The following is a 12,840-nucleotide window of genomic DNA, read 5'->3' on the forward strand; positions in this document are numbered from 1 at the left end:
TTAAATATATGTTATAGTATTCAACTACAAAAAATGAGTTGTCAAGTCCTCAGAGAGTGAAATATTAAGTTACCAACAATGATATAAAAAAAAAAAGATCCTTTGGATTGAGCTCTAGTCGATTGATAAAGCACATTCCTAATGTTGTGGCACAAACACTTTGTGACACACCATATAAAAAGCCATAAGCAATGTGTTGAAACAGAACACCCATAGCGTCATTCCATAATTTTAGAAATCATTGCCAGGAAAATAAAAAATAAAAAATCACATTACTGCAATACAAAAGGAGGAACAAGGCAATTTTCATCACTCTGGAGATTCTCTTGAGAAAGTAAGATGATTTTGTGGCTCATGCGTAAAACTTAAATGTTACATTCACCATGTAGAAGCGGCATCATTAGCTCATGGAGATCAGTGGAAATCCAAAGATCCTCTTTCAGGCTATCATCTTTCCACTGTAAGCATTATGCTTCCTACATTCACTATTGATTCAAAGATGTAATGTGTCCTCTCCATCTGTAGAGACTCACTTGACCTTTTGTGTCCCTTAAGAGCTCAGCTTGTTCTTGTGTGGTGGCAGCTCTTCTGGGAGTAATGGATGCAGGCTTTTCTTTCATTACAAGTTTTTTTTTATTATTATTATTTTTTTTTATTTTTTATTGTAGACATTATTGTATCTTCAAAATGCAAAATAATATACATGATATGATTTGACCTTTTGGAGTCCAGGGAGAGCTTTCTCATTATTCTCTTTGTTTACGCAACTGTTTAACTGTGATGTTCAAAACCCCTTCCATTTCACAGAGGGGTGTGTGTGTGTGTGTGTGTGTGTGTGTGTGTGTGTGTGTGTGTGTGTGTGTGTGTGTGTGTGTGTGTGTGTGTGTGTGTGTGTGTGTGTGTTAATCTGAGCTGCTTTTCACTAGATGACCCTGGAGTTACAGTATCATCCATCCATCCATTCAGTCATTGTGTGCATTGTGATAAATACCACTCAAAACAATCAAGTGGAATTCATTTCCATCTCATGCTCATACAGTATATGAAGCAAAACAATTTATTTTGTGCAAATGGGCTAAAAACTAATGTACTCTGTAGAACAATTATATTTATGAGCAAAGCTAAGTTAGATAATATCTGTTAGATAATAGGACTAGATAATAGGTTTTCAGAGAATTTGTCTTTTTAATACTCAATTATGCACTAAAATAAACATAAAATAAGAATTGATAATGGGGATAGAAAGCATTTATTTTATTTTTCTTGTGCTTTTTCACACACTACATGTGGGAAATTATTATTGTAGTTATCCTGGAACACAAAATGTATAAATTTGTTTCAGTGATTTAGCTAAAACTAAGAAACAATTAGTTATTATTAAATATAGAAAATATTTTTTTATCTAGTTTTCTTGGTGCTATTTTCACTTCACATGTGTTCTCAGTTCAACTACAAGCTTCTCTGACCCAGACTGGAATGCTACGCTCATTGTTGCTACATATATTGCTGTGAAGGTCAGTTTCCATACACTGTGCAGGAGATGGGTGGCTTCATTCATCATCTGTCTGACAGCGCATGTTGTGCCCTAAATCCACCCCCAACTTTCTCCTTAGTTTCTGCACAAATAGGTTTGTCCCATTAAGAGCCATTTTCTTGGACGCTCACCATCTGTCTTCTGTTCATTTGAGTATCTCCTTTCCTTTCACCATTTACAGCAAAACCTATTCCTCTGCTCAGTGTGTGCTCAGATTGCTACATCTGAATGTTTCATAACCTTAAATGTCTTTGCGTTATACATAAAATCACTTTAAAGATTCTTCATTAACAACAACAACAAAAGACTTTAGATTTCTGTAGACATTTTCCACAAAAAAAAAAAAACAGATATATTAAATCAATCATTGACCTTTGGTTTTCGCACGCAGCGTAGATGTTCTCAAACAGGACCAGAAGCAGGATCTTTTTGGCAGTGGTTGCAGAATGAAACAAGAGGGGGTTGGTGATCGACTGTGTTTCTGGTCAGGGAAAATCGATTCAGAGGGTCCGTCTAACCGGGAGATGGAGATAACTGTTACTGCCCCTTCCCTCCGACACGTCTCTCATTTCCACACCCTTGGGTCCATGCAGACACACCTCAGGGAGAAGCTGGGTGCTGAGTAATCAGATCCGGTCATGATGCTGTGTTTAGAGCAAAGCTTGATCTATTATTGTATGCTTGTAAAAATTAATGTTAGCCATTGTGTTCACGTTAACATAATAAATTCAAAAATTGATTTGTACTTTTTGTTGTCTCGCCGGTTGTCTTTTTTGCACCTTCCAGACAGTCTGTGTATTAGTGGTGGGTATTTTTTAGTGACTCATTCTGCAAGTTTTTTTTTTTTTTTTTTTTTTTTTTTTTAGTTTTGTCTTTGAATTATTCTTTCAAGTGAATAGCTCCCTTTTTTTTTAATATTAGACTGTTAATATTGACAGATCATTATACTATTGTATAAAAGCAGTTGTACTGTTGGTCTAAATATTCAGGACAACAGCACTCTCATGTGATATTGCTCAATTAAAACAGTTTGGCATTCAAAAACACTGAGATTTATTTAATTTTTGATTCATGAAGCAACACGGTGTCAGTGCAAAGTTTGCATTTGTTTTTGTCATCTTCACCAAAATTTAAAAAATAAAGACATCAATAGAGCAGAACAGTGACTAAAAACACCTGTGACTTATTTTATATTTTATTTGTTATTGTTCTATCTTTTCTTCCTTTTATCTGCCTGACTTTCTTTTCTGTCTTTGCAGTCTAAGTTTTAAAAATAGCACCTCATAATGGAGGGTCAGGATCCAAAGGGGAACGATGATCCTCTGAGAAGGAGACGTAATTTAAATTCCGTGGCGTACGCGATTGCTTTTCCCCGTCCACTGATGAGGGCAGATATGCGATAGCGAGGGGCTTTAAGCTTCGGCTCCTGGGAAGCCTCTATCACCGGGGAGCAGGAGCGGCAAATCAGAAATCATCATGATGAAATGAGGGGCGAGGCTGAGGAAAGATCAGTGGGGGATTTGAACTTCTCGTGAGAGCCAGAGACAAAGACTGAATGAGAATTATGTCTGTCCTCTGTCTCTCCATCTATTTATGAATGTTTGTGTCGGAGAAAGGGACGGACTGTTATTGCCTGCTCATCTCGAACCCTTAGTAATATTTGTCAGACCTTTGGTAGCTTATGCTGTCTTGTCTTGTCTTTATGTATCCAAGCACGGGAACGAGGGTTCGGCGGAGAATGGACAGAAGGAGACGTCCACCTGTGACATTTGCCAGTTTGGGGCCGAGTGTGATGTGGATGCTGAAGATGTCTGGTAAGCACAAAAACAGCCTGTCGGAGAACTAATATCACAAAAACAGAATAAAAAAGAAAGATGCCATATTTTTTTTGTGAATTTAAATACAACTTGGTTATTTTAAAGGGACAGTTCAACCAAAAATGAATATTATCATTATTTTCTCACCCACATGTCATTCCAGACCTGTATGACTTTATTTCTTGGCAAAACACTAAAGTAGTTATTTTTAAAAGAGGTCACACTGCTTTATATCATACAATGAACAGTACTATTGTGAAATATCATTACAATTTAAAATTACTTTTCTATTTTAATATGTGTTTTAAAATGTATTTCTGTGATGCAAAGCTGCATTTTCATCTGCCATTACTTCAGTTTTTAGTGTCACATGATCCTTCAGAAATCACTTTCAGACAAACGGCATTTGTTTGAAATAGAAGTATTTTTAACATTATAAATGTCTTGACTGTCACTTTTGGTGATTTAAATCATCCTTGCGGAATAAAAATATTAATTTCTTTAAAAGAAATCCAGTGTCTAAACTTTTGAACTTTTTTTTTTTCCCAGTTAACTTTTTCTTTGATGTGAATAATTTCTCTGGTCAGTAACAGACAGGTTGGTTTGGATTGATTGGTGCTGTCAGTAGTAGGATATGGAATATGGGACACTGGGGTCGATATGGGATATTTTGCCTACTTCAACAAATCTCAGTTCTTTTAATATGAACTTTAAGAACTTGCCCAAAATAAATGAGCTAGAAACAAGGCCAATTATGACAGTTTCATCATCGCTGATGAATGGCCGCTTAGCTTCGGCGCTCCAGCAATGAGAACTCATTAATATTCCATAAAAAAATAAAAGGAAAACCTCAACATCCACTTTGTTCTAACAACATCTTCATGCTATATTCAATAAGAAACGGTTATCATTTCTAGAGAATCTGTTTGAGTTGTAAACATGTGAAAAAATCATGACTCACATGATATATTTAAAATCCACCCGAGGATGTGCAAAGGTTTTCGTTACCCTGGGCATGAGTGAACAGCTCAAACTGCCCAGCAAGAGTGAAGGAGACTACCCTTTAATCTTAATAGAAGAAGGCCTCTCTTCCTCCCTCCTGCCTATCTCTCTCAGGGTGTCTGAAGGGAAATACATGTCGGCCTTGGCAAAGACAGCCTGTAGATTCACTAAAGATTCAACAAGCACTGGCTGGAGAGCTGGGGTGTGTGGAGGCATCAGAATGAAACAGCCCAGCCTCTCCCTCCTCTGAGATATCAGCACGATTTGAGGCATTTATGCCTTAGTCATAGGGATGGTCCCATGACAGGCCCTCGCTCTGATACACTTGACTGCAGATGACTCACTCACCTCACTGTTTCCTCTTCCAAAAACACTCTACCTCTCTCAGCAGCCCTTCTTTTTTTAGTCTCGCTCCATTTTCCCATCTTCCTGTGTCATTTGAAAGGATTACTGAAAAAAACAAACAAGATGAGTGATTATGAATAAAATCAATGCTATAAGCTGCATTAATAACATGTCTGTGTGTGTTTGTGCACTGATTGTGTGTAGTGACAAGCACGGATTTGTTTGGATGTTGTTTAGGGCCCTAGTCATTGATTGTGTGTAGTAGAGAGAGAGAGAAGGAGATAGAAGTACTATTGAGTTCAGTAAATTCGCTAAAATAGGATGTATACAATACCTCGCACCACACAATTATTGTATAGAATAATGTTTCAATTACACTGAACTATTTTCAATTCTATTTTTAATATGGAATGAATTAATCTTCATAATCATAAAACTATAACCAGCTTTTAATTCAATGTAAACGTTTGTTGCTTCTCTCTGGTCTGCCCTTTCACAGGAAGGAAAGATTAAAAACATTTAACACATTTAGCATATACATTTTACTAGTATCAGCACAATATCAAATAAATAATCTGGGATGGAAGGGTTTTTTTGTTTGTTGTTTGTTTGTTTTGTTTTTGTTTTCAAAAGATTGTATAGGTTTGACCTGTGTGTACATACAGTATTTATTTTATTTGTGCAGGTCTAAAAAAAGTCTTAAAGTCTTAAATTCGATTTAAAAACTCTTCAGATACTCTAGACAGACAGACAGATATTGGACTTTACTATGGTTAAAGAAAGGCAATAAACTGGTTATTTTTCCAATTATATGTTAAATATAATTATGAGGAATTATGAGAGTTTATACTGAATATATGTTTCATTAAAAAAAAAGCATAATACAGAACTTTTAATTATAACCAGCTGGAAATACATGAAGTCTCTTATTTGGATGGACAGATGAATGGATGGATGGATGCAACTGCAACAAGTTAACACTACTAATTTAAATCAAACATGTGAAACATTGGGATCAAAAAGCCAAAACTCCTCATCTATCCTCATCAAAGATACAAAACAGAGACTTATCCTCACCAGGTAGAGACTCAGTCATCATAATCCTGCTATTGAGAGAGAGGGGGAGACTAAAGTGTGTGAGTAAAGAGCAGCTGGACAGACAGGAAGCCCACAGGCCATGCTGCAAAAGTTTAGATAACAAAGAAACCACATGGCTCTTACAAATCAATAAGACATATCCCCTCACTCAACAAGATAAACCACACTCACACACATACAGAGGCTATCATACAAACAATCTGATTTTTTAAGGAAATTTCAACCATTCAGTTTGACTCTCTCGCACAGCCATTATTACTTGATTTGCTATTGGAAATCTTTGATGTGTGTGTGCATCTAAGTGAATGTGTGAGTGTGTGTGTGTTGTTGACGCAGTGCATTTGCAGTGTGTGTGCCTAGAGAATGTGAGAGCTGACATTAAATATTCATGCTCTCAAGACACATTAGCCTTTATGACCACTACAGACGGTCATACTGGAGAGCAAATGTGTATGTGAGCATTACCAGTGCTTCACAATAAATACATCTCAATATCATTGTGCCTGTTTGTTTTTATCGCACATTCAATGTTCCTGGGGATGTATCTAAATTACTATGCATTACAGATCTCAATTAGCAACGGCAAACAATCAAAGCTGCCCTTGAGTTGACTCCACGCCACAGTTCAATTCAGTCAATGTCTCTATTTAAAACAGATATTTTTATCTTATGTTTGTAGTCAGTTTGCATTATTCCAGTAGTGCCAGAATAGAAAACAGCTCCATACATCACTAAAGCTCACTGGCAGGGTGGATATATTAAAAAAGAAAGATGAAGAAAAAAAACACACATACACAAAAATAATGACAGATTTTATAATTATACTGTCGTCTGTTTGCTGCAGTGAGAAGTGACTGGGGACGGCAGTTTTAATTGTCATTTCTGCTCAACATGTTCCTGCAGTGGCGCACAGACAACACATACACACTTTAGAGAGAAACTACAGCAGGAAACACCTGAACGTTGAAGATGCAGACCATAAATTCATGTAAACGCTTTTGAGAAATACCAAATACACAGAACATACACAATGAAGACTAGATGACAGGTTTTCGATTCTCTCTGGGAGAAATAAATGACTGGTTCACACACAAATGCAAAGGCTTCATGTGTTGCTGGTCTCAAATGTCAGAAACTTTGTCTAGGATTCTGTGCATCTTTTTCTCCTCAGAAGAGCATCACCTTTCATCCATACGCACATAAGCACTCATTACCATCGTTAATGAAGGTATGTGAATAAAAGCAGCCATGAAAACGAGTGAAGGAACATCAAAGTGTTGGAACTCATCATTCTCATCGTTTGAAATGGAGCGTTGTATTATTCTCCACTGATGTGTGTTCGCAGTTCTTTGGTTGCTAAGCCAGTCTTCTGTGCTAGTCATTAAGCCCCTGAGATGATAGACTCAAGAATGTGCTATAGATTGAAAATCACTGCAGCATCCAGTTCGATCCCATCCACATTCATTCCTGAGCTTTCCCTTCCAGCTTCACGCTGAGACGAGAAGATGAAAAACAGACTTTACTTATTACATTTGCAATCTTGACACCCTCATCAACATTTATAGAGTAGACACATCATAAAAACATTGTTGATGTTGGTGTTAATCTGTTTCTAATGGTAATTCATCCAGCCTCAAGCCAAATGGGCAATTATGAATCTCAGTTAATGTTTATGCGAGGTTGCCGTTCCCGCTGATGCCGACCTTTTGTAAAGTGGCCTGTATTTTTTTACCATTGTAATCTGTGTATGTTGCAGGGCTGTAGTCTCGCAGGACGCCTGTGAAAATGCTGAGCTTAACACACTCATACATGATGGAGAGGTGTACATTAAAACCGTAATGTTCACCCTTTGCAGAACTGGCTTTTACAAAAGCAATTTTCTTATAGGCATAAAAACAAGTGTTCGTTTGATTGATTGAATCTACCAGCAACAGAATACATGAATTACTTAAAACCATCCATTGCTGGCAAGTATATTGCTTGTGGGACAAACTTTTGCTGTGTCTTTATATTTTTTCTTTGTTATATACTTTTTATTCAAATATATAAATGAATAAAGCAAAACAAATGTTTTCAACATTTATAACAAGAACCGTTTCTTCAACAATTAATCAGCATATTAGAATGATTTTTGAAGGATCATGTGAAACAGAAGACTGGAGTAATAATGCTGAAAATTCATCTTTGCCATCAATATTTATATTAATATATTTCTGTTATGACAACTCTCTGAGAGGTTAGCAGGCTAATATACACGGCAGTGTTAATGTGTTTGGTCTTGAGACTTGCTACTGCCAGTACAAATACACAGGTGGAGCTGGGGAAGGTGGAGGGTTTCTGAAGCGTGCTGCAACTGCTACAGCAAGCACTACAGCAAGTATTTGAATGTTGAGCAGCAAGGTGATATTTTATAATATTTCACAATAATCAAGCATAGCAACAGTTTTGGCAGGTCACGTTAGTCAAGCTTGCATCAGCTGATCGACATCTACCTATACCTATAGGCATACAACGCCTATCTCAGCATTCATATACAAGGTCCTTCAGTATTATCAGCAGCTTTACGTTTCTCAATAGCTATATTAACCTCCTCCATCCCCAGCTCCTCCTCTCATCCAGTCAGAATTCGGTCTTCTGATTCTCCTTTGAACCAGACTAATTTCTAAAATGTTCACTAATTTAAATTAGTGAACATTAATGATATCTGCAATACATTTATGTGGGTTCTGTTCTGTTTACCCTAGAGGGGGGTTATCGCTGCTCTCCCTGCTCTTATCCATGCTAGGGTGCATGGATGCACAGGGAGCCAATCCAAACTGTTTGCTAACTGTCAGTCATCTTTTGATGATAGTGGGCCTGACAGGATTCCTTTAATAAATTGTTTAAAAAAAGAGTTTTTTGCTTTGAATCAATCTAAAACACTGTCCTTTATAATTATATGTACACAAATTAACCCAAATATATACCCAAATGAATCTGTTTTGAACCAAACTTAGAGCTTGTGAATACAAATTGAATCAGGAAATCTTTATTGTTTCCCATCCCTAGAGTTGTGGTGTAGTCTTAGATTAAGCCCTGCTGTTCATTTGTCTGACCAGCCTTCTAATCTGCTTTGTGGCATTTCTCCACTCTCCCCAACATTTCCAGTCCCCTTTCTCCTAAAATATTTTATAAAAACTGGAAGAAGGCCAAAAAAGATGCATTGTTTCCAAAGAGACCCTGAAGATTTTTAATTGAATAGTGAAGTTTTTGCATCAATATCAGGTGTGAAATACCGAATCCCCTCCAGCAATTATTTTGAGTCCCCAGTTTGCATGTTTGAAGTGTTATTCTTAGCTGACAGCTTGATCAAACAAGGTGTGACACTTGTTTAATGATCTTTTTCACGGTCTTTGATTTGTCAGTAATTGGCATTTTACTGTGCTGTTTTTCACAACACAGGTGCGTCTGTAACATCGACTGCTCCCACATCAGTTTTAACCCCGTGTGCGCATCAGACGGCCGTTCCTATGACAACCCCTGCCAGGTAAAAGAGGCATCGTGTCAGCGGCAGGAACGAATCGAGGTCAAATTCCTAGGTCACTGTCAGGGTAAGAAGAGCAGGTTTATGTTTGCTTTATATAATGTATTAATTTCTTATATTGTTAGATGATGTCTTCTTCAATTCAATTTGCATTTATATAAGACAACAACAGAGAACACATGTAAAGATGAACATTATAAATCACTGTTACATAATCAAGCTCATTCATGTACATATGATCATTAGTCTCTAGAATATAGCAATTTCCCAGATGATATTTTCAAAATGACAATGTACAAATGAAGAGGGAAAAAAACAATGTTGTATTATGTAACCAGCAGATCTGTTCATTTTTAACATCTGAATTCATTTCTATCCTGTAGGCGACATGATTACAGGCACCAAAGCAGGAGATGGACAGTATGCCAGGACAGACTATACAGGTGGGTGTGTGTTTAATTATAAAAAGTTGTTTTTAATATATTTGTCCTGTGGTTCTGAAGTGCCCTTGACTTTTGGCTGTTCTGACCCAGTGTGTTTGAATTATAGAGGAGAAGCCTGAGGTTTCAGAGGTGGCGAGAGGGCTGTACATCCCCTGCCCTGAGCACTATAAGAACTATTGTGTTCACGGAGACTGTGAATATCCCAACATGCTCTCAACACCGTCCTGCAGGTACACACACAAACTCATGATGTGTCTGATCACGCCAGCGTATCCTGTCTACAAAAATACATTGTGAATCATCAGTGTGTGTTTGGGCACACACCATTTGTGATTGTGTATGTAACACTATATCACAGATCTTTGTCTCCCCCTGGTGTTCAAGCCAAGAAAGATCTGCCACGTTTAAAAAAAAACTGTTTTCCAAACACTCCCCCTTTTTTCAGTTATTTTAGTACCATCGAGATGTTATTATAGTTTTTCTTAACTGCTTGAATTTATTTGTAGGCTTTCCATTTTAATTTCATTGTAAAGTTTTAGTAATTTTGTTGTGTATTTTTGATATTTTTATTGGGTAATGTCTGTATAGTTTATATGCGGTTTTATTGTGGCCTTAGTTATTTTAGTGCTTTACTTAGTTAAATTTAGTTAAACTAAATGAAAACAGGACATGTTTTCTTGGCAACTAGCTGAAATAAAATATGTTTACATTTTATGTCTTAGCTTTAGTTAACTATACAGATAGACAGATATTTAACTAATGCTAAGACCATAAAACGTAAACATATTTTATCGTATGCTGTATATTAACCCTGGTCTTTCAATGGTAGTACAAACACACCCCAGTGCTGTCCCAAAACTCCAAACGTCCAAGCATGACTGTTACCTTTTTTAGGGAATTCAATCTACAAATCATTTCTACAGATCAAACTGGGACAGAAGAATATATTAAACAGGGAAAACTGCACACATCAGCTTATTAAAAAAATATTGGTTGCTCAAGTTGCGAAACTCATATTAAAGTCACCAAAAACAAATTAAAGGGTACTAGAGAGAAATGATAAGACAGAACAGGAGAGTCTCTCTGGCAGGTGCTGCAGTAAAACAGCAGGTGTTTCTGAGGAAAGACTTTGAGAGCGAGAAGCACTGCGGTGTGTGTGTGTGTGTGTGTGTGTGTGTGTGTGTGTGTGTGTGTGTGTGTGTGTGTGTGTGTGTGAACAGAGATATTACAGAGAGAGCAGACTCTTTAAAACAACCTGAATAAATCCACAGAGGACTAAAACACTCGCATCTGATCAAACAAGGATATAACGCCGTGTTTCTTCCTCTTTTCTTCAGCTGTCACTCAGGATTCAGCGGTCCACAGTGTGACACTAAAGAGTATAATGTGCTGTACGTGGTCCCTGGCTCTGGAAAGCTCCGCTATGTCCTCATTGCGTCTGTCATTGGGACTCTGCAGGTGGCCATCATATGTGTAGTGGTGCTGTGTATCACCCGGTGAGTATAAACACACACCACAGCATCATAGCACACACATTGTGCAACTGCGAAGCAAAGCAGAGGACAGCTACCTCCTGTGTAGATCGCACACACTCACAGCTCTTTATAGAGTGAGAGTTCCTGCCAGCAGGAGTCTGCAGAATAACACACTTTACACTCTGTGAAAGGTCATTGTCGAAGGGTGTGTGTGGGGGGTAGTGAAATCTAAATCACTCGCAGCACTGAATAACTCACCCATCTACTGTAATATTTACTTTTCACATAAAAAAAAGTGAATGTGTTTAATATGTAGATGTTTCATGAGAGATTGTAGAAGTGACTGATGGATTATTAGACCTCAGATAGTCTTCAGTCTATATATACTACCTTTTCAACATTTCGGGATCAGTTTTGTTTTTGAAAGAAATAAATACTTTTATTCAGCAAGGACACATTAAATTGATCAAAAGTGACAGTAAAGACCTTTATAATGTTACAAAAAAGTTGTATTTCACTGTTTTCAACATTGATGATAATAATAACAAATATTTATTATGCACCAAATCAACATATTAGAATAATTTCTGAAGTAATTAAATACAAGAATAAATTAAATTTTTTAAAGATATTCAAATAGAAAATAGGTATTTTAAATTGTTATAATATTTCGCAGTATTACTATTTTTATAGTATTTATGATCAAATAAGTGCAGCCTTGGTGAGCATAAGAGACTTCTTTCAAAAGCAGTAGTTCCAAAAACCTGACACTTCTGCACTAACCAAAATTTTCTTTAAAAAATTAATAAATAATCAAACTCTTACCCCATCTTCCATTGTTTGGACAAATGAGTAGTCCTTTCTATACTCATGCCATTGGTTGAGCAAATGTTGTATTCAAAGATTGCTTTTCCATTTTGGTGTCGCTAGTGGCACAGAAATTACCCACTCAAACAAATTACACCCAAAATAATGGATAGTACTTTTGTTATAAGGTGTTATGAATAAAATCATAATAACATTACTTAAAGACTCCAGTCAAAACGTATTTGTCAGAATAAATTAGTATGGGCCAAAAAATATATACATTAGGAATCATTGTTAATTTAGCTTCATTGTCAGTATTTGTTTATTTATTCTCTTCTCCAGTAAAAGAAACAGCCCCTTTAGGCAAAGAGTCTGTGGGCTGTTGTGCTGTTTCAAGTCATATCAGTGGAAAACTGTGATGAATACTGATGCAGAAGAATGCATGAAACATTCCTTTAAAAACTTCCACTCTCCAAACTCTAAATAAGAAGCTATTTTTATAGCAAAGCCTTTTTTTTTAAGCTCTGAAATATGAGTTTTTTCCTTCCATGCATTGTTTTGATTAGAAATAACGAAGAGCTGCCTGGTGGAGGCAAGTTACATGTATGATAAGGATGTCCTTTTGCTTCCTTCCTCTGCAGGAAGTGCCCACGGACCAACAGAATCAACCGACAGAAGCAGAACACAATGCACTACAACTCTGAAAACACCCTGCGCGCCTCCACCCGCCTCATTTGAGCCCGTGAGCAGAGAATCATGGGAAATGTAGTGTGGACAGAGGACAGAAAAGAAGAAG

The 12,840-nt window shown here is 36.9% G+C and overlaps 1 protein-coding gene across 1 annotated transcript in view; it reads left to right on the forward strand.

Annotated features, from left to right (window-relative positions):
- Window positions 1-12,818, forward strand: part of LOC109059480 (tomoregulin-2-like) — a 56,543-nt gene extending 43,725 nt beyond the window's left edge. The window contains exons 5-10 of the mRNA XM_042731198.1: window positions 3,248-3,348; window positions 9,238-9,386; window positions 9,703-9,762; window positions 9,869-9,992; window positions 11,100-11,258; window positions 12,686-12,818. Coding sequence (XP_042587132.1) covers window positions 3,248-3,348; window positions 9,238-9,386; window positions 9,703-9,762; window positions 9,869-9,992; window positions 11,100-11,258; window positions 12,686-12,782 — 690 coding nt within the window. The 3' untranslated portion in view covers window positions 12,783-12,818. The remainder of the gene's footprint in view (window positions 1-3,247; window positions 3,349-9,237; window positions 9,387-9,702; window positions 9,763-9,868; window positions 9,993-11,099; window positions 11,259-12,685) is intronic.
- The last annotated feature ends 22 nt before the right edge of the window (window positions 12,819-12,840 follow it).

Source organism: Cyprinus carpio, chromosome B9 (assembly GCF_018340385.1).
Source record: "Cyprinus carpio isolate SPL01 chromosome B9, ASM1834038v1, whole genome shotgun sequence".
Taxonomy (NCBI): Eukaryota; Metazoa; Chordata; class Actinopteri; order Cypriniformes; family Cyprinidae; genus Cyprinus; species Cyprinus carpio.